At 39.7% G+C, this 21718-nt stretch overlaps 1 protein-coding gene across 4 annotated transcripts in view; it reads right to left on the bottom strand.

Annotated features, from left to right (window-relative positions):
• The window catches only part of Kif4a (kinesin family member 4A), a 117585-nt gene that overhangs the window by 46173 nt on the left and 49694 nt on the right, over positions 1 to 21718 (bottom strand). For all 4 annotated transcript variants that reach the window (XM_042269054.2, XM_042269055.2, XM_076562400.1 and 1 more), the window contains exons 8-11: positions 15070 to 15186; positions 14034 to 14209; positions 10911 to 10972; positions 1969 to 2101 (exon numbers count right to left, since the gene is read on the bottom strand). In XM_042269054.2, the coding sequence (XP_042124988.1) occupies positions 1969 to 2101; positions 10911 to 10972; positions 14034 to 14209; positions 15070 to 15186 (488 nt within the window). The remainder of the gene's footprint in view (positions 1 to 1968; positions 2102 to 10910; positions 10973 to 14033; positions 14210 to 15069; positions 15187 to 21718) is intronic.

Genomic DNA, 21718 nt, shown 5'->3' on the forward strand with positions numbered 1-21718 from the left:
TTTATTTTATTTTTATGCATATGGGTATTTTGCATGTATGTATGTGTGTGCATCATGTGTGTGCAGTGCTTGGAGAGGTCTGAAGAGAGCCTTGCTGGGATTGGAGTTACAGAAGGTTGTGAAGCGCCAGGACCTCTGCAAGAGCAATAAGGACTCTTACCTGCTGCACCAACTCTCTGGCCCAGCATTAGAGAAGCAGTTCTCAATCTGTGGGTTACAGCTCTTTTGAGGGTTGAATGACCCATTCATAGAGGTTGCACATCACACATGCTGTACATCAGATATTTACATTACAATTTATAACAGCAGCAAAATTATATTAAAGGCTCGCAACATTAGGAAGGGCGAGAACTACTGATTTAGAGCATTTAAAATATAAAATAACCTCACATCAATTTGAGCTGAGATTTTAATCAATAATTATATTGTCTGATACGGTAGGCTATTTTTAACAAGAGGAAGAAAGAAAGAAGGTAAGGTGCAAGAATAATGCAAGAATAATGTTAGTGAAAAAATAAATGACAGAAGGCATCTATGTTTTAGGAAGAATGATTATTTCAATCACAGAATTCGTGAGGACCTGGATGCTGCAACAGATTTGGGAGAGCCAGTCCTGACAGGAGAGAAAACAATAGGCTTATCAGGGAGCCACTGTAACAACCTTATAAAGGTCAGACAGGTATGTGACTAGAATAACAAGCATCATCTACTGTGCAGCCATGCTCGTGCTCACATACATACCAAGACATAAAATGTAGCACTGGAATAGAAAATAAAATTCTCTTAATCTCATGTGCACCTTTTGCTAGTCGAGGACGATACAGTGGCCACAGGATTTGGCCATTTCTAAAGAAAATTCTCAGGATCTTCCTTCTCCTTAACTAGAGAACAGTCAAGCATGAAGTGTTGACATTAGAGAGGTGCAGTTACATCTTGGTGGAAACTGTTTCACTTCTGGCAATGGTTGTACAATCTAGGATTGGAGTTGTACTTAGGGTAGTGGGAACACTGTAGTGAGAGCTTGCATGCACTGATCTAAGAGGTTGGAATCAGACAGACAAGTAGGATTTCAAAGTGGTGTAATCAGTCACGTAGCAAACCACTTATTTGGAAATTAACCATATGGAAAATTAATTCAAATGATTTCCCCAGCTGTTATATTTCACCATGGCAGCTGTTAGGATGGGATATGAAATGTGAGAGCATTAGGAGAAGGGAGGGAGAGAATTTGGAGTTTCATGAAGGAACAGTTACTTGACATATGTGGAATATTCCTTTACTACAATTCTTGGGACCAGAAAGTGCTTCAAATTTCAAATGGTTTTCAGATTTGGGGATATTTGCATACATGATGAGCTGTCTCAAGGATAAGACCCAAGCCTAAACATGAACTTCATTATGTCTCTATCCCACACATTTTTATAAACATAGTCTGAGGGTGTCCACATGGCTAAACTCACAGTGTAGCTAGCTGTCTATGTGATCCTAAGTGCTGGGAGGACACCAGCACACCTAGTTTCCACGCATTGGAAATTTCCAGCAAAGCACTGGACCGCTGAGCCATCGTCTCCCTGCTCCAGTTTTAGATAGTATTTTCAGTACAAGTTCTTCAACTTCTTTGTCATTGGGACCTATCACACGAGGTAAGATGGAGAACTTGCCATGATGGTGACATCATGTCAATGCTAGAAGAGTTCAATTTCGAAGCACTTCTAATACCAGATTAGGGATGCTCAAGCTGCACTGTGGATAAAAATTGGGCAGGATTTAAGGTAACACAGGGATTTGCTTCTTTCCTTTGGGGCGTTTTATGACAAATCTATTTTAAAATGGGATCAGTGTAGATTAATTGTGGTGATATGTAAGTATTCATTGCACCATGCTGTATAAAATGGCTTTTACAATAAGAATCATCTTAAATATTTTAGATAGTGAAGCTAATAAACGTTTGAAGTGTTGGGGCCTCACCAAAATGATCCTCTCTAACATCTGGGCCGTCTGACCAGCTGCTTCACTCAGACCACGACTTAATTTTTCATTCTCTTCTACCAGAGACTGATTCTTCTCCATCAGGGACTGTAGATTTTCTGATGGTTCCACACTAAAACAAAGAAAGTAAAATTTTAGAAAAATACATTTGGTGGCCTGATTGGGGTAAAACTACATTACAAAAGATCAAGGAAAGTGCCCAAGCCCTATTTATCCTCCCAGTCAAGTAGTATATGAGAAAAAAAAACCACTCAAGTACTTAATAATTTGAAAGAAGTAACAATTCAGAACCAGATAAGACTGTAATAAGCATAACTAATTTTTTGGTTTTTTTTTTTTTTGAGACAGGGTTTCTCTGTGTAGCCCTGGCTGTCCTGGAGCTTGTTTTGCAGACCAGACCAGCTACGAACTCAGAGAGATCCACCTGCCTCTATCTCCTGAGTGCTGGCATTAAAGGGGTGAGCCACCACTGCCTGGCTTCATGATTAACTTTTCTCATGGCTCATAGTAGGATGTTTCCATTTGTGTCATGTAGTTTAAAAAGGAAGGGCTAACTATCTAAAATACACATTCTCCCATTCTCCCCACCCTTGACCCCTCATTAGCAATTAAAGGGGCTGTGGAGATGACTCAGTGCATAAAATGCTTGCTCTGCATGAGGACCCAATGCTGAGAGGGGCTGGAATTCTAGTGCTGTGAGTGGAGACAGGGAGACTCTGGATCTCAATGGTAGCCAGTCAGTGCTGTGAGTGGAGACAGGTAGACTCTGGACCTCAATGGTAGCCAGTCTAGCCAACCAATAAATTCCACGTGCAGTGAGAAACCCTGTCACAAAATAAGGTTGCAAGGGGCTGGAGAGATGGCTCAGTGGTTAAGTGAGCTTGCTGCTTTTGCAGAGGACCGCAGTTTAGATCCCAGAATCTACACCAGGTGACTCACAACCAACTACCTGTAACTCCAGTTCCAGGGAAACCAATTCCCTCCTCTGGTGTCCAGGGCACTAGCACTCACATGCGCAAACACATATACACAATTACACATAATTAACATTAATAAAATGAAGCTGGAAAAAAAAAGGTGGAGTGATTATAGAGGAAGGCACCTAATGCCAACCTCTGACCTCCGACACATGCATACATGGGTGTTTGCACTTGTATATGCACACACACAGACATACACACATACACAGAGAGGGAGGGAGGGGGGAGGGAGATGGACAGAGAGAAAGGGAGAGAGAGAGAGAGAGAGAGAGAGAGAGAGAGAGAGAGAGAGAGAGAGAGAGAGAGAGAGAAAGTAGTGCTCTAATGAGCAGCTGTCCACAATCTCAGTAAAGGATATAAAGGATATAAATGATTTCAGGAATACAAAATATGCCCTCTCACCCAGTTTTAGACCTCCATCAATTTTCAGATGTTAACTTTCTTAGCTTGCTGTTTATCAAAAAGTTAATAGCAAAGCCACACGATAAGGTTTCATACCACAATGTTAAGACATTGCCAAGACTCTTAAGAAAGAATGTTTAATTCAAAGAATGGTTTAGAGTGCTGTTTTTATTCCCTTATCATTAAATTGAAAACTGCCATGTCACTCACATAAGCCAAGAAGTTTCAAAGTAATGATACTTTTAATTCAATATTTTTTCCTAAAACATTTCTCTAAGTGGAGAAATCATACTTAAGTGAACTGTTTATTTTTCCAAGAAAAATTTAGTACTTATGAGAAGGCTCTTCACTGCAATTTGAGGTTAATGCTAGATTATTTAAACACTACTAAAATATGTGAATACTTCCATAGCACCATGTGCTAGGCTCTATAGTAAATATTTATGTACATTAAACATTTCGTTCTTATAACCGCCCCATTAAGTAGGTTCTTTTGTGATCCTCATTTCACGGGTGAGGAAACTGATATACAAAGAGGTTAAATAAGCCAAGGTCAAAGAACTAGGGGATGGCAGGAAAGCTGGGATTTGAAGTCAGCAGTCTATTCAGCGGCCATACCCCAACTACTATGCCAACTGTACACTGTGAAGAACTGACTGGCCTACAGCTGGGCAGGAGAGACTGGGCGGGAGAGCCAGACTAGCAGAATTCTGGGATGAAGAAGCGTAGAGTCAGGGAGAGTCAGTAGGAGACACAAGGGAGCAAGACATGCAGGAAGACAGGTAAAGTCACAGGCCATGTGGCAATACGTAGATACAAAGACATGCAGAGAATACTGGACAGAAAAGACCGGTGTTTATTTCACATGCTATTTAGTTGTCAGTGTTAGGAATTCAAATTCGCTAAGCAAGTACAAGCACACTCAGAAATAAGAACAAAGTTTTTAGCAACACAGATCCTGAATCAAAAAGACACAACCCAAGGGCAAAAGATAAAAATACTCATATATGTAAAATGTACTTTTTGTAAATAGCCTTATGGCATGTCTAAAAATACAAATATATGTTTTTGAGAAAAGCATTTGTATAAAATATTGAATGATGAGTTGCATGATTCATTATTTCTTGTAGTTTATTAAACTTTTATTACATCTATCTACATACCTGCTTATCATCTATCTAACTACCTATCTACCCCTCCACCTACCTATTTGTGTATGGGGTAGTACATATGTGGAGCTTAGAGGACAACCTGCAGGGTAGGTTGTTTCCTTCCATCACACCGGTTTCAGGGAGCAGACTGAGGTGGTCCAGCTCGGCAATAAGCATCTTTACCAGCTGAGATATCTCAATAGCCTGAGTCTACTACTTTTAAAGCTGAAGTTTTTCTTTGGTGTGTGTGTGTGTGTGTGTGTGATGTTTGGGGGGAAAGAGGTATGAGACAAGTCCTTGCTATTTGTAGCCTAAGCAGTCCTTGAACTTATGATGCTCCTGCTGTTATCTGCAGGTGTGTACTCACATCCAGTCTCGTATGATTTCTTTCTTTCTTTTTTTTTTTTTTTGGTTTTTCGAGACAGGGTTTCTCTGTAGCTGTGGTGTCTGTCCCGGAACTCACTCTGTAGCCCAGGTTGTCCTCACAGAGATCCGCCTGGCTCTGCCTCCCGAGTGCTGGGATTAAAGGTGTGAGCTACCACCGCCCGGCCTCATCTGATTTCTTACAGTATATTCTAAAGAAGTCTGGAATGGTTGCTTTAGTCTCATTTTCATTAGAGTTGGAACAGGTTGGTGCTAAATGGAAATCAAAAGAAGCTAACGCACTTGCTTTAATGGATATGATAAGGATAGGCCTTTAAGGAGTCCTTTCATAAATGCTAATCTACTTTGTCTAACAGTCTTAAAATATTACCATGAAACCCAGACTATAATAACCAAAGAATTTGGAAGAGAAAATTGTAGTAGTTTTAGGGAGATGAAATATGACAACTTTAAGTTTTATTCTTCATTCTTTCTTAATGTGCCACAATAAGAAACACATCATTTTTAAAATAAAGAGTAAGAATTTTTAAAAATAAGGATATTAACAGAAAGTAAGCTCACATCATATAAAAGAACTACAAATACATAATTGAATTGCAAAACATGAGTACTACAAGAAAACATGTTTATGATCTTTTACTTTTTGAATTTATGTGTATGTGTACATCTGCCTATGTGTACAGGAAATCTGGGTGTGGGTGCCTACAGAGGAGGCCAGCAGAGGGTGTTTTATTCTCTAGAGTAACATACAGGTAGTTATGAGCTGCCTAGTAGGGTGCCAGGAATCAAATTGTGATCCTCTGCAGGAACACTATGTGCTCTTAATCAGTGAGCCATCTCTTTTGCCAATGCATATTTCATTTTTAATTTTTTAAAAAGATTATATATATTATATATTAATATATAAATATATAATAAACATTATATATATACAATGTTCTGTCTATACACACACACACACACACACACACACACACACACACACACACATGTTCTGTCTGCACATATTCCTGTGTGCCAGAAGAGGGCACCAGATCTCATTATAGATGATTGTGAGCCACCATGTGGTTGCTGGGAATTGAACTCAGGACCCCTGGAAGAAACATCCAGTGCTCTTAACCTCTGAGCCATCTCTCCAGCCCTCATTTTTAATTTGTGATAAGGAAAGGTTTTATAACTATGAATCAAAATTCAGAAGTCTGAGGAGAATGTGATGGTATAACCACTTTAGAAGAGAGCTTTTCAGTTTCTTAAGTTAAACAGATAATCTCAGTTGCCAGGAGGCAGAGGTAGGAGGATCTGGTCTACAAAGTGAGTTGCAGCCAGCCAAAACAATAGTGAGAGCCTATCTGAAAAACAAAAAACAAACAAAACATATGACCTAGTAATTCCACTCCTTGCTATCTCCCCAATAAAAATGTCAGTCTACAGAAAGACTTGCAAATAAATATACACAGTGGCATTATTCATAAGCAATTTAAAAGTCTATTAATTTGTCCACAGACAAAGTGCAGTGTATCCAGATATGGCATACTATCTAGAAATGGAATAAAGCACTGATATATGCTTTACTTTGGATGAATCTTAAAAATAACATGAAAGAAGCCAACAAAAATCAATATACTGTATGATTCCACATATATGAAATGTCTATATCAGGTAAATATATACAAACAATGAGCAGATTAGTGGTTTCCTTGGGGTGGGAGCCTAAATGTGAGCAATACAAAATGGGCAGAAGATATCTTTCTGGATATGTTCTAAAACTGGATTGTGGTAACAGTTGTATAACTGTGTAAATTTAATAAAAGAAACATTGAGTAGTATGTGTAAAATGAGTGAAATTTGTGGTATATAAAAGATCTTAATATAGCTCCTATAAAAAAAAATCCACAGGAAGTAAAAAAGACTGACCCATTTTAATACATAAAAGCAAAAAAAAAAAAAAAAAAAAAAAGACCCGGTGGCACAGGCCTGTACACTACAAGCTACTCCAGAGCCTCAGGATGATTGCAAGTTCATGGCCTGCCTGGGCAACTTAATCAAGACTCCTTCTTAAAATCAAGAGTATGAAAAGGGTTGTATATAGTTCAGCAGTAGAGCAGTCAGCAAGTAATATGTGAGGATCTAGGTTTATTCCCTAATATTAAAAAATACACAGAAAACAAACAAAAATCCCCAAACAAACACCAAACAACCACCACCACCACCACCACCACCAACAACAACAACAAAAAAACCCATAACCCATGAGAACAAAATAAAAAACTAGTGATAAATTAGAAGAAAATATTTGTAACACATACCACAAGGGGCTAACATAATATGCAAAGAACTGATTAAAAAATGCAGGCCCAAATTAGGGTTTGCTTTCATTTAAGAAGCATCAAAGTAAGTGTTAGTGAAAATATGAAGAAACAGGAAGCTTTGTCTACTACTGGTGAGAAAGTAGAATGGTATAGTACCTATGAACCATACAGTAGTTCAGTTCTAAAATTAAAAGCAGAATTAACACACGATTTAGCTATTCTAATTCTAGGTGTATACTCAAGGGGACTGAAAGCTGTTTGAGCTTATTAACAGCTGGTCAGAGCTGTAGGAAAGGGGCCAAGGTTAATGGGTTAGAAGTGGATGAAACAACTGCTACACCAGTAGAAACATAGTTGAGACTTGCTTTCCTCGCTAGGCTGGATCTGAGGCTTTGACATTGGAAAGAGAGCGAATAAGCTCCCAGGAAAGGCAGTGCTAGCATCTGTTTCTTGTATAACCATTTCTCTCCTGGGTGGGATCTGAGAGTGGACCTTTCAGGCTGATGGGGACAAGGAGTTCTATGTGAGTTCATTGTGACATTTGAGGCTGGCTGGGGTCTTCTCGCTCCCTGGGACAGCAGTCTCTAGAGTAGGGTCTGATGGTAGCCTGGAGGCTGGCCATCTAGAGGTTTGTCAGGTAGCATTTTAGCACTTTCTACTTCTGGGACTGGTGAGCTCATCTTTGCAAGTGAACTATGCTGTTGACTTAGACCTCTGATGGGCCACTACTGTGGCGGGTACACGAATGTGTCCAAATATCCTTGTATCTCCTTGCTTTTCTACCCAAACCCATGTCACTGAGCTGTGCAGTTTCCCTGTATTCCCTATTCCCTGTGATGTCATGCTTGAGTGGCCTTCCTCAGAAGCAAGTATCTTTGAATGCTAGGAAAGATAGGTTTCTTTTTCCTCTCTTAGAACCATCAGTCCTGGGAATGCTCCTCTATGTCATTGTGTACAAACTTGGGAGAGGTGGTAAAATGGTCAAAAGACTTTCTCCCTTATTCCTATATCCATGCAGATTTTTTTTTTTGACATAGAAGAGCCTCACTGCACAGTCCTAGCTGGTGCGGAACTCACAGAGCTACATAGCCTACGCTATCCTGGAACCCAACAGATCTCTGTCTGCCTCCATCTCCCAACTGCCGGGATTAAAGGCCTGTACTACAATGCCTGAACTCCATGCATATTCTGATGTTTTCACTTCCATGGATCATGCCAGGCAACTCGGGCTTATACCTTATGGAGTTTTCATTAACATGCTTTTGTTTGTGGATAGTTGTTAGTTGATTCTTCTGTAGGGAAAACTGAAGTCTAGAGACTTCTATGTGCAATATTGCTGACATCACTAAGCACATTTTGTCAGTTCATCTGTTGATGAACATTTGGTTTGATTCTACTTTTAGCTACTGTGAACAGTGTCACTATGAGCATAGTTGTGAAAATATCTCTTTGAGATTCTGCTTTCAATTCCTATGGACACACACCCAGTAGTGGGATTGTTAGATCATAGTATAGGTGAATTTTTAATTTTTTTTTTAATTTTCCACACTCTTCTATAGTGGTAATACCATTTTACAATTCACCAATAGTACACAGGGCTCCATTCCATTCCTCTTATTTTTCCCAAACACTGTGTGTGTGTGTGTGTGTGTGTGTGTGTGTGTGTGTGTGTGTGTGTGCATGTGTGTGTCTGTGTTAACAGGTCTCATCCTAAAATGTATAATATCCCATTCATATTTTCATATGCATTCTTGGCTCTATTTTTGTGTAAGTCTGACTCTTAGGTCCATTAGAATATTTTATATACCCAAACAAACAAACAAACAAACAATCACAATCAAGATGTAAGGGAATCCCAAATGAAATTCAAACAAAGGTTACTCTAAGCCCCCCCCCCAAAAAAAAGAAAAAAATGTCATATACATGTTGAGATATAGCTCATGAGAATGTTTCTCACAGGCACAAGGACTGGTATTTCTGTTCTGGCTAGTTTCATGTCAACTTGACACAAGCTAAAGTCATCTGAGAGGAGGGAGCCTCAGTTGAGGAGATGCCTCTATAAGATTGGGCTGTATGCAAGCCGATAGGGCATTTTCATAATTAGTGTTAAGTGGGGGGAGAGCCCAGCACCTTGTGGGTGGTGCCATCCCTGGGCTGGTAGTCTTGGGTTTTATAAGAAAGCAGGCTGAGCAAGCCATGGGAAGCAAGCCAGTAAGCAGCACCCCTCCATGGCCTCTGCATCAGTTCCTGCCCCCAGGTTCCTGCCCTGTTTAACTTCCTGGCCTGACTTCCTTCAATTATGGACTGCAATGTGGAAGTGTAAGCTGAATAAACTTTTTCCTTCCAAAACTGCTTTGGTCATAGTGTTAGTTTTAGTTAGTAACCCTAAGACAGTTTTTGACACTGCTTTATATGTATACCAGAGTGGAATGTATAGATAAGCAGATAGTAAACAGAGTTGTTTCTTACTGTTGGAGGAAGAAATGATAAATGTCTTCTTTTTGGTGGCACCTAACCTAAGCTCCCTTCTTCCTTGTTTATTTATAGCCTGAGCTCTTTGTGTGGAACACACTGAGGTGCAGGAGGTGGGGGTGGGAATCAGGGTAGCCAGCCCAGTATGGGGTAGCTCAGATTCAGAATTTAGCACTTGGAGTGGCTGTTGGGCTCTTTTGGGAACTCGGCCTAGAGACAGTAAGTTCAGAGGCCTATACCATTTCACTGGTGTGGGAAGAGAGGAGTCCAGATCACCACCCCCTGAGAATGTGGCTGCATTGAGAGTGATTGCATTGAGGGGCTGAAGCCACGGTTCCCTGGCAGGCTCAGTGTGTACTGTAAATCTGTCACTAGGAACATCAGTAGCTGGATGAAGTGGAAGGAATGGGTGGAGTGGAGAAGGAAAGGTCTAGTTAAAGTTAGTCACATAGTTAGCCTTTGTGGACTTAAAAAGATATTTAGGCACACTTAGGGTACAATTAAATTTATCCATTAAAGATGTAAAAAAATACACTAAACCTATAGTGGTGTAATGAAATCAAGAATTATCAGTAGAAAGCTGTGTTTTTTAATATACATGCAATACAGACAGATACAAAACTGTACATGAATGCATGTGTAGGTTATTACACACATACAGGTATTTCTGAGTTCTACCCATCAAGAAGGCCCAGGGGCAGTGACACCCCTGCAACAGTGAGCACAGTTAGAGAAAGCACACAGATCTTGGTTTTTAAAACACCATTTTCCAATACAAGAAACCAAAGCTCCTTGGAGATATGGGTAATTCCAGGCCTGGAGCAAAGAGAATCATTTGTAATATCTTATTTAAATGCTCGAACACTTGAGGACTTGTTAAAGAACATAAGAGTCAATCTGAAGGAACTCGGAATGAACAAACAAACCAAATGATGTTAACCCAAGAATAAAATAAATATTCATGCGTCTGTGTACATAACTAAATAGTCAAATAAATAAGCAACATTCTAATTAATACATTACTGGATCTAGAATCTATGCTCTCTCCATTATACCCGGTTATTCCAAAGATAACTACTTAAGTCCTAAGTAATCAGCTAGGTTGGCAGGATCACTTCCTGGACATCAAGTGTCCTGAGAAACTACAGGCTAGCAGAAGAAAACAGCTATCAGGCAAAATGTCCTCTAGAAGAATACACGTTCAAAATTAATCTTTGACTTACTTTATATTTCCAGGCAAGGTACCTCCATGGGCTTGTAGCAGCAAGACCTGCAGTTGTTGGACCTGGGAGAGACAATGAAAATAATTAGCTAGTTACCAATCAAAAGCTACTAATCACCTGGTGTGGTAGCATGCACCTGTAATTTCAACACTTGAGAAGCTAAGGAAGGAGGAACAAAATTTTTGAGGCCAGCCCTGGCTACACAGAGAGTTTCTGAGTTCCAGGACAGACCAGGACACATAGTCAAGACTATCAAACTCAACCCACAAAATGCTATTTATCTCTTTGTAATGAAGTCACTACAACTAGCAACGGGGTAATTTGACTCAGTGCCAATGAAACCTTAAGTATATCTTAAGCATTTAAGCACATCTTATGTGGCACCTGTCACATAAGCATTAGATAAACATTTACTGTTGGAATGAATAAAGAAATAAGTGAAGAGGAAGATGGGTGTTTTTGCCAATAGAAATAAATATAAAGAGGACAGAATTGAATGTGATGTTTTATAATTCAGAAGACCCAGCAGACAGATTAATTACCTGTATTCACTACAGAGACCCTGAAGAAGAAAAAGGAAGAAAAAAGATTAACTATATAGTCATTATCACTGTGGAGGAAGGCTGGAGTGAGCACTGGACAGTTGGGAAATACAGTTCCAAGTGGAAATCAAGTCCTTTATTCTCTAGCATGCAGGAAAACTTGATTCTTTTAAACCTGCATCAATAGGGCCAAGAATGGTGATGTGCACCTTTAACCTTAATACTCGAGAGGCAGAGGCAGGCTATCTCTGTGAATTTGAAGCTAGTTTGGTCTACATAGTGAGTCTATGCTAGTCAGGGCCACATAGTGAGACCCTGTTTTAAAACAAAGCAAAACAAAACACAAAAACCCTACATCAGGGGCTGGAGAGATGGCTCAGAGGTTAAGAGCACTGACTGCTGCTCTTCCAGAGGTCCTGAGTTCAATTCCCAGCAACCACATGGTGGCTCACAACCATTTGAAATGAGATCTGGTGCCCTCTTATGGCCTGCAGTCATACATGCTGTATACATAATAAATAAATAAATCTTAAAAAAAAAAAAAAAACAACAAAAAACCCTACATCAATACCTGAGCATAGTGGTGTTTACATTTAATCCCAGCAATAAGGAGACAGAAGAAAGAGGATCTTCAGCTACACAAATGGTCTAAGGCCAGCCTGTGCTACATTGTGCCACATGAGTCTGTCTGAACAAAACCAAACCAACTAACCAATGAACCAACCAACCAACCAACCAACCAGAAGCCCTCAAACCCTCCTGCATCCAAACGATTCTTGCCTTCTCAGTTCCTGTACTAGGGCTGTGAACTGCTCTACAGTCATATTTATATCAGCACAAATTTCCATGGCGTCAGATGCCTTTCCATTTCTGTTGAAGGTGATTTTAAGCCACGTGTGGTCTCTTCAAGCCCTTTCCCTATCCTATTACCCAACTGCTTGCCATTAGAAGATGATCTGTCCTTAGCCCATGTTTTCCTTTTCAGTCTCTCCTCATTAGTTCTTTCATTTACTCAAGGCTCTCCCATATTTAAAAAAAATAAACATATTTCTTTGCCCTTGATTATCTGACCATTGCCTTTTCTCATTTTGGCTCCTTGAATGAAAAGCTATTCACTAATCTACTATTCTATCTATTTATCATTCCCTGACTGGCTCTTATCACTCCCCTGACTTCACAGTAGCTGCCAACAGCTTCCCTGTAGATTAAAAAAAAAATCAATGGATACTTTTTCATCTTTATACTTCTTTGTAAATTTGTTCTTATGGCGACACTCCTTGAAATGCTCTTTCCTTGGTTTGGGTGACGTCATTTTCTTCCTGTCTATTCTTATCTGCTTCTCCTTTCTCCATTCATTAAGTGCTGGTATTCTCAACTTGTAGGTCTGGACCTCTTTGGTCCTTTAGCAAACATTCAGTGAATACTCTTAATGTGACAAGCATTCAGATATCATCTAAATGCTAATGCCCTTAAAGCTGCCTCTTTACTCTTCATCTGAGACCCTCTACATCAAGCCCATGTAGCCAGCTATATTGGAGTATTTGTTTTTTTTTGTGGGGGGAGTTTTGAGACAGGGTTTCTCTGTGTTGTTTTGGTGCCTGTCCTGAATCTTGCTCTGTAGCCTAGGCTGGCCTTGAACTCACAGAGATCCGCCTGGCTCTTCCTCCTGTGTGCTGGGATTAAAGGCGTGCGCCACCACTGCCTGGCTGGAGTATTTCTATACCCATTTCCCAAACACCTTTCAAATTCAAAATGACCCAAACTAAATATATCATTTCGGTTCTCATGTGTAACTCTAGTTTTCCATCTGCTTTCTCTGATCAATATGACTTTATTCATAATCCAAGTTAGAAACTTGAAAAAATCAAACTTGGCTCCTCCTACCCACTTCTTTTCCTACATTAACTCTGCAATTAAGAAGCCCCATATACTTTACTTCTTGTTCTTTGCCCTCTAATCTGTTACCTTTATCTCTATTGCTATCATCTTTAGTTTAGACCATAGTTCTCACCCGGGTTATTACAAAGCCTGGCTTATTTTCTTCTTTCTAGCCATAGCCACCTTTCATCGGTTTACAGTGTACAGAAAATAGATTTCCTTCAAGCAGATTTCATCATGTTACTCTCATACTTAAAATCTGTAGCTCTTAATACTTTCCAGTTCTAAGTTCTTTAACAGAACATATTAAGGAACTTCAGGATCTGGCCCCTGCAAAGCTTTCTTGCTTCATCTTCTACTCTTCACTATCTTGTTCTATTTTTTATTTTGGTTTTTACAAGACAGCGTTTCTCTGTGTAATAGTCCTGGCTGTTCTGGAACTCATTTTGTACACCAGGTTGGCCTGGAACTCACAGAGATCCACCCTGCCTCTGCCTCCCAAGTGCTAGGATTAAAGGCGTGTATCATCACTGCCCATCTTACTCTTCACTTCTTTATCAGTAAAATCTCCAACGGCACCCCTAATATTAATTGAGTAGCAAACACTCTATTAGGATTTATTTGACAAGTATAAATAGAACAAAGAACTAGACACTCAATCATTCCATTCATATACTTGTAACTTTCCTATAAAATCTTATACCTGTTGCTTAAGATGATTAAGTTCAGCTGCCTGGGGATCAATATTAATAATAGGTTTGTTCTTGATTTTTCTTGCTCTGTCAGCATAGCGAAGGGTATTTAATGTTTCCTCTAAGTTGGAATCAGCAGGACTCACACAGGCTATCATAAGAGTATGGCTATTGCCTCCTAGAGAATCTGAAAAAGAACAATAACGGATAATGAAAGGAAATGAAATCAAATAAGTAGGATGCCAAGCGAAAGCAGCCTATTTGGACTGATGACTTCAAATTCATAGATGAAAGAAAAAATTCTTAGTGACATTTGATTTGGTTTTGATTTTATTTTTCAGAACTATTTGGCTTTAATTTTAAAATAATTCTAATTATTGTTTGAGAATGTCACACATGCATATACTATATTTTGATTCTATTCACCCCCTTCCAGATCTCCCCTTTGACCCTTCCTAATTTCATCTCTTTTCTTTATATAGTTCACTGATTACAATTTATGCTGCACATATACTCATGGGTGTGGGATCATCTACTGTGATAGCTACACAGTTTTGATTTGCTTCAATATAAGAATAATAAAATATCAGATGTGCAAAGTGATGGAGATTTAGAATCCTATTTTATATGCCACTACACTCAAGAGAAACCATGAGTTCAGAAATTAACCAGGTTTAAAACAACCAGGCCTGGCCAAGTCCGTTAGGAGCTTCTACTGGGACTAAATATTCCTAGGATGTAGATTTTAACTCTCCAAAGAATTCTTCTTAACATACTATCAATTAAAGAAACAGTAACCAAGTTCATTTTCAGGTGCAAAGTCCGAAGTACAGTTGGCATTCTACAGAATTCTTGGCTCTCAAGGCCATCTGTAAAGACATTTTCCCATTATCTTAGAAATCTGATGGCCAACAGCTATTTCACCTCTTTATCAATTAGCTGTGAATGTGCCAGCCCATTAGCTTTCTGCCTGGTTCATCTTTGCTTTTCCATACTATCATTCATTCCAAGCTACTCGCTCTCATTTTACAGGCACTTTGGACTTACCTTGAAGCAGACGAGTCAGCTTGGAATCTCTGTAGGGCACAAAGTTACCCTTTTTGTCATCTCCAAGAGCACTGATTACATTTCCCAAGCACAGAAGGCCTCGGTTAATGTTAATACCTAATAGCAGGAAACAAAATTTAAACAGCTTGGGAAAACATCTAACAAATATCTCCATTTTTTTTTCTGAGAAAGGAAAAGACTTCATAGAAATATCACCATTAATACTAATGAAATGCCTTAATTCTACTCATTTTTCTGAGTGGTGCTTCTTAGTAAAGTTCAGGGGATAAAGGTCCAAACGTTAGGTTTGTACAATTGATCCATGCCTTTATCCTTTCTCATGGAAACAGAGCAGAGACAAATACCAATTGCTATGACAACCACCATATACATAGATAGTAACTTTTGGTAGCCATTATGACAATCCTTAAACTAACACAGTGAAACCAGGTTTATATCTTTTTAAATAATCTCCTTATCATTATTTTACAGGAAAGGAAAGTAGTTAGATATTAGATGTCTTCCCTACATACAAATAGTAAGTGGTAGGCATGAGATCCCACTTCAGAATTTCAGCCAAATCTTATGCTTTTTATAGCACATTGGAATATCATACTTTTTGTTGCTTTAAAAAGGTAAATATTACTTTTCTACTTTATTATCTACTTTTCTTTTAAAATAGGGCCTCACTCTGTAGGCTGGTCTCCATTCACTGCAATCTCTCCACCTCAGCATCCTGAGCTGGGCTTTTCTACCTCATTCAAACACTGTCAAAATCTTTGAGGTCTCTCTAAAGCATTTGACTTCTCCCACTCTTCCATCTACAGTACAAAGGCTTTATAGGATACTGGTTGAGCCCATGGGCTTTCTAATCCAGGTTCTGTTACTGTCATGGGATCATGAGTATTTTCCTCTGTAAAATGAGGCAACTCTATCTACTTTGTTGGGTTGTGGTAGGAATTATATGAGATGCTATATCTACAAGAAAATGATACTTTGGTTTAAATGTTTTTGTCTTCTTCAAAATTCATGTTGAAATTTGATCTCCAAAGTAACATTATTAAGAAGTTTGGCCTGGCAGTGATGCACAGCTTTAATCCTAGCACTCCAACAGCAGAGGCAGGAGATCTCTGTGAGTTCGAGGCCAGCCTGGTCTACAGAGTGAGCTCCAGGACAGCCAGGGCTACACAGAGAGACTCAGTTCCAAATATTATTATTATTATTATTAAACAAAAAAGGTTAAGGGTGTGATAATGCTGTCTCTACCCTCATGGACAGGACAGAACTAGCTAGACCCTTTAGTCTTTCTACCATGTGAGGGAACAGAGAAGACAATCTCATAGACACCAATTCTGATGGTGACATCATCCTGACATTCGGAGATTTCAGGTGTAAAAAACTAATTTCTAATGTTTATAGATTACCCATCCTAAGGTAGTGAAAGTAGTACAGATGGACTATGAGAACTTGTATCATTACTGTTAGCTCTACTTAACTTTATACATATTAAGCCATACTTTGGATTCCTTTATAACCTCAAACAAATATATTTACATGAGATGCTATACCTAAAAGAAATTGCTATACCTATTATAGTTTGGATATAAAATGTCCTCAAAGGCTGTATGTTGAAGGCTTCCTCCATAGTTGGTAGAGCCACTGAGAAGTGACTGGATCATGAGAGCCCTATCTGTATCAATGGACTAACCAATTGATGAGTTCACAGTTGAATGTACTATTAGGATACAGGTTCTAGCTGGAGGAAGTAGGTCCTGATAGATGGAAGCATGGTTCTGAAGGGTATATCTTGTCCCTTCCCTAGTCTGCTGATTCTGCTTTCCAGAGATGAAATGAACAGGTTTCTTCCATCAGTCCTTCCCACAATGGAGTTCAACCTCACCATAGACTCAATGAAGGGCTAAGAGACATCAGACAGAAACCTTTGAAACTTTGGGCCAAAAGATAGCTTTTGTCCTCTAAGCCAACTTTCTCAGATGTCCTATTCATGATGAAAAGCTCCAAGCTCCTCAATGACTCCATCTTTCATGGACCATATTTTCTTCCTTCTTGTGACTACCAATTTGACACTAATATCTCAACATTAGCTTCTTAGGGGCATTAGCTACCTATTCTGAACCCTACGACCAATCATTTCAGTTTTGTGTTTCCAAGCACTCAATGTACCTGACCTGCTGTTCCCACAATAGGCTCATTTTTCTCCCCATACTGAAACAGAACCTCGACTTCTACACATGCTAGGAAAGTGTCTTATCCACCCAACCCCTCCAACGATAGGTGTGTGTGTGTGTGTGTGTGTGTGTGTGTGTGTGTGTGTGTGTGTCCATCTGTCTGTCTGTCTCTCTGCAGGGTGCAGTGCTGAAGGAATAATATAACCAAATGGGTTGAATCCATTACAACCATGCTATTGACCTTACCTGAACCTGTAGTCAATCTTGCTTGGCTAACTTAACTCATGTGGCAGCTATTCTAAACATCCGTCATTTTCAATATTACAAAGCTACCTTCACTCTCTATTAGTGCCTTTCATCAAAAACTCCATGGAGATAATGTTATACACAAAGGCTCCCTAACCTTTGTCCTCTCTACTTCAGGCTCTTTACTTTGCTGTTACTTATTCCTTTGTCTTTTCCCCTGTTTCAGTGAAAATAACTACCGTTATTATGAAGGCTCTGCCCTTTACCTCTGTCCATATTTCCAGTCCCTTTATTTCCTCTGAGACCCAGATGCTTTGATCTATTTCCCCATTCTTAGACCTTCGGTTCATTTTTTCCCACTAATTCCTTCTTTTCAATCTATATACATGCTTAAATTTCCCTCATTTACATCAAAAACAGTATTCTTAAGCAATCAACCCCTTTGTTTTCTTTTTATTCCAGTTGGAAAATGCAGTATTTTGCAGAGCACTTTATTTCACTCAGGAAGAACCTGCTGAGAGTATCAAATCTGCCTATAATACAGGTAACTAATCCCCACATTATCCCTCTGCTTTCTATTTAATTTTGTCATTAAGACATTAAAACGGAGCCTGTGGTAGTGATGTATACCTTTAATCTCGGCACTCGGGAGACAGAGGCAGGTGGAACTTGGAGTTCCAGGACAGCCATAACTACACAGAAAATCCCTGTCCTGAAAACATTTATTTTTTATTTTTTTAATTTAATTTAATTTCATAATCCCATTCAGTTAGTTCTACATAACAGCCACAGATTCCCTTGTTCTCCCCCTTCCTGCCCCCCTCCCCTTCCCCCCAGCCCACCCCCCATTCCCACCTCCTCCAGGGAAAAGCCTCCCCCGAGGACTGAGATCGTCCTGGTAGACTCAGTCCAGGTAGGTCCAGTCCCCTCCTCCCAGGTTGAGCCAAGCGTCCCTGCATAAGTCCCAGGTTTCAAACAGCTAACTCATGCAATGAGCCCAGGATCTGGTACCACTGCCTGAAAACATTTTTAAAAAGACATTAAGCCAGGCGGTGGTGGTGCACGCCTTTAATCCCAGCACTCGGGAGGCAGAGCCAGGCGGATCTGTGAGTTTGAGGCCAGCCTGGGTTACAGAGTGAGTTCCAGGACACACTCCAAAGCTACACAGAGAAACCTTTTCTTGAAAAACCAAAATAAATAAATAAATAAATAAATAAATAAATAAATAAATAAATAAATAAAATAAAGACATTAAAAGGGTAAATTCTTGGCAAGGGTGGTGCAAACTGTGTTTACAGAGCCTTCAAAGTTCTGGTCAAGGGGGCTGGGGAGCTGACTCAGCAGTTAAGAGCACTTGTAGCTCTTGCAGGACCTGGATTTGGTTCCTAGAACCCATATTGTGACTCACAATTATCCATTACTCCAGTTCCAGGGGATCTGACACTCTCTTCTGATCTCCATGAGCACCAGGCATACACACAGTGCACATACATACATGCAGGCAAAACACTCATACACATGGAATAAATCAATCTTTAAAAATGCTGTGAGCGAGGATGGTTACAAAAAATTGTCCAGATAAAACTATGTGCTGAGAAGTTCCTTTAAAACTCTGTAAGAATGAAAACAGACCAAATAATAGGAGAGTTGAGAATATTATCCAGTACCACTGAGTGCTTCCTCATTGTGGCAAGAAATAAATAAAAAGGAGAAGCTTTTAACACTAAAAACAGAAACACAACTTCAAAGCTACCACAGAGGCACATTACAACAACCAAAAGAAAAGGGTGGATTTGTGGTAGGGAAGAGCCTGGGTGGGGGAAAATGAAGCAGTTCCATATGCAGTGGTTCTCAACTAGGTGATCTTACTTGTTACTGGACAGCTGGCAACATCTGGAGATAGTCATTGTCACAACCTGGCTGAGAGCTATACATGTGTTACTTGCTTCTAATAGGTAGAGGCTAAGAATGCTGTTGAGCATTCTACAATGTACAAGATAAGCCCCCCCCCACACACACACCAAAGTTATTTAATTCAAAATGTCAATAGTAGCACTGGTGAGAAATCCTGGTTAACATGAGAGGAAAATTATGTGTGGATATAAGGTGGGTAGACTGGCTAAATAAGTTTCTGCGAAAGACTTGAGTAATAGTATCATATGGTTGCGTTCTCCAGCCAAAAAAAGGAATGGAATAATCTGCCACCAAAACAATTTTAAAACTTACATAGGGATTGGGATGTAGCTCATTTGGTAGAGTGCCTGTCTAGCATGCACTCCAGGAAGCCCTGGGTTCCACATCCAGGACTGCATAAACCCTCATGGTGGTGAACACCTGTAATCTCAGCACTAGAAGGTAGAGGCAGGAGGGTCAAGAGTTGAAAGTAACCTTGGCTATAGAGCAAGTTCAAGGCCAGCCTGAGATATGTGTGGTTTTAAAACAACAACAACAACAACAACAACAACAACAAACAAGCAAAAAACCATACAGAGGTAACCACTCAAAAGAGATAAAGTGGGAAGAGCCCTTGATTAGGAGACAGAGGACCTTAGCTGAAACTTGGTCTCAGTCATTTACCAACATAATACAAATTTTCTTTTCTCCATAAAACAGGGGCAATCCTTTCCTTAAATCATGAGACTATGATAAAAATAAAATATCATCTGTTGAGAGTCATATACAAGTAATTTTTGTTAAAGGGTAGAAAACCTTAGATAATCTGGCTATGTGCTAAGTCATATGAGGCTGAAATCCCTTATCTACTCTGATGGCAATTACTTCATCCAGAAGGAACTATGACTGATTACAGATGTGACTGCTTTTGCTTCAAGTTACTACCGAAGGAATAACTGATTCTAGAAATGGAATGATAGAAATCTGGTTGCAGGAGACCAAGGAACATAGACAAATGTCAGTACCCGGGACTTCATAAAAATAATCTCTAAGATTCAGGAAAGAATGATACTTACGATGCCAAGGTGGTGAAGTGTAAAGGGAAATGAATAGGAGGCTTTTCAAACCAGAAAATTCAGGCTGGCAAGACAGCTCAGGGGGTAAGAGCGCATGCTGCCAAGGCTGGCAACCTGAATCCCATTCCCCAAACCTACACGACAGAGAGAACAGATACACACCAGCTGTCCTCTGATCACACATGTGTCATGGCATGCACATACATATACATACAAATGAATAAATGTAATTTTTAAGTCTCAAGATTAAAAAATTATCATTATCTGCACACAAATTAATTAACAAATCATGACTTTAACTAGAAATTCTCTCTAGAGCCATGCAACGACAATAGTCACCCCCCCCCATTTGCAATCATTCCCTAGCTACATTATACAAGCTTTTCTGCATCTGTCTATTAAATGTTGCTATTTCCTTGTAACCACGTTATAATCTTTCTTAGTCTATAGAAAGTCTATTCTTCTGTTTAACCTCCTTCATGCCTAGAGTTCCAAGTATCTACCTATTAGCAGTGCCTGAAAATTGTATCCACAGACAGGGCCTTTCTCCGGATGTCCCCAGACTCTGTCCCGTGAGTCTCGCTGACTGTCTTGGTCAGGTTAGGGCACTGCACGACAATCCTGAACAGAACAGAAGTTGTTTAGCTGCCTCCTCCCCTGCTTCTAACACTGCTCCTCTTCGCTGTCACCTTTAGAAGTGCTGCGAGCCGCAGGAACATATCATAAGAACTCAGCTGGTTATAGCAAAGTCACTACCTGGAGGAATCAGGAAATTCCTCCAGAGGAAGCCAAACCCCAAGGAGCTTTTGGAGTTACTTGGCTTGTTATATATATCAGCTGTATTCTGTTATGAAAATCATGTGTGCCTTCATAGTTTTCCCAATTGATTTTTCCCTAAGAAGGGCTCACAATGTGGACTGATCACTCTCTGGACATACACATTCCAGGTATTTGGAGAACAGCCTCAGGAAAGGCCTCCTTTGGAATCAGATATCTCCCTTAGCCACTTTCAAGGACTAACAGTAATAACAGTCCACATGCAAGTCTGCTGATTTAAGATAAATTCCACAAGGAGACACCGCCTAGGTCAGGTGGACGTTAAGTAATAGCTTTACACAGTTTAGCTCAGACCCTCCTTTCTTGCAGCCATACAAACTTTATAGACCTCTAACTCCTTATCTAACCACTTCCAGGAATATTTGGATAACCTTGTGTGCTGACAGCTATGCTCAGCCAGAACCCCAG

Source organism: Peromyscus maniculatus, chromosome X (genome assembly GCF_049852395.1).
Source record: "Peromyscus maniculatus bairdii isolate BWxNUB_F1_BW_parent chromosome X, HU_Pman_BW_mat_3.1, whole genome shotgun sequence".
Classification (NCBI taxonomy): Eukaryota; Metazoa; Chordata; class Mammalia; order Rodentia; family Cricetidae; genus Peromyscus; species Peromyscus maniculatus.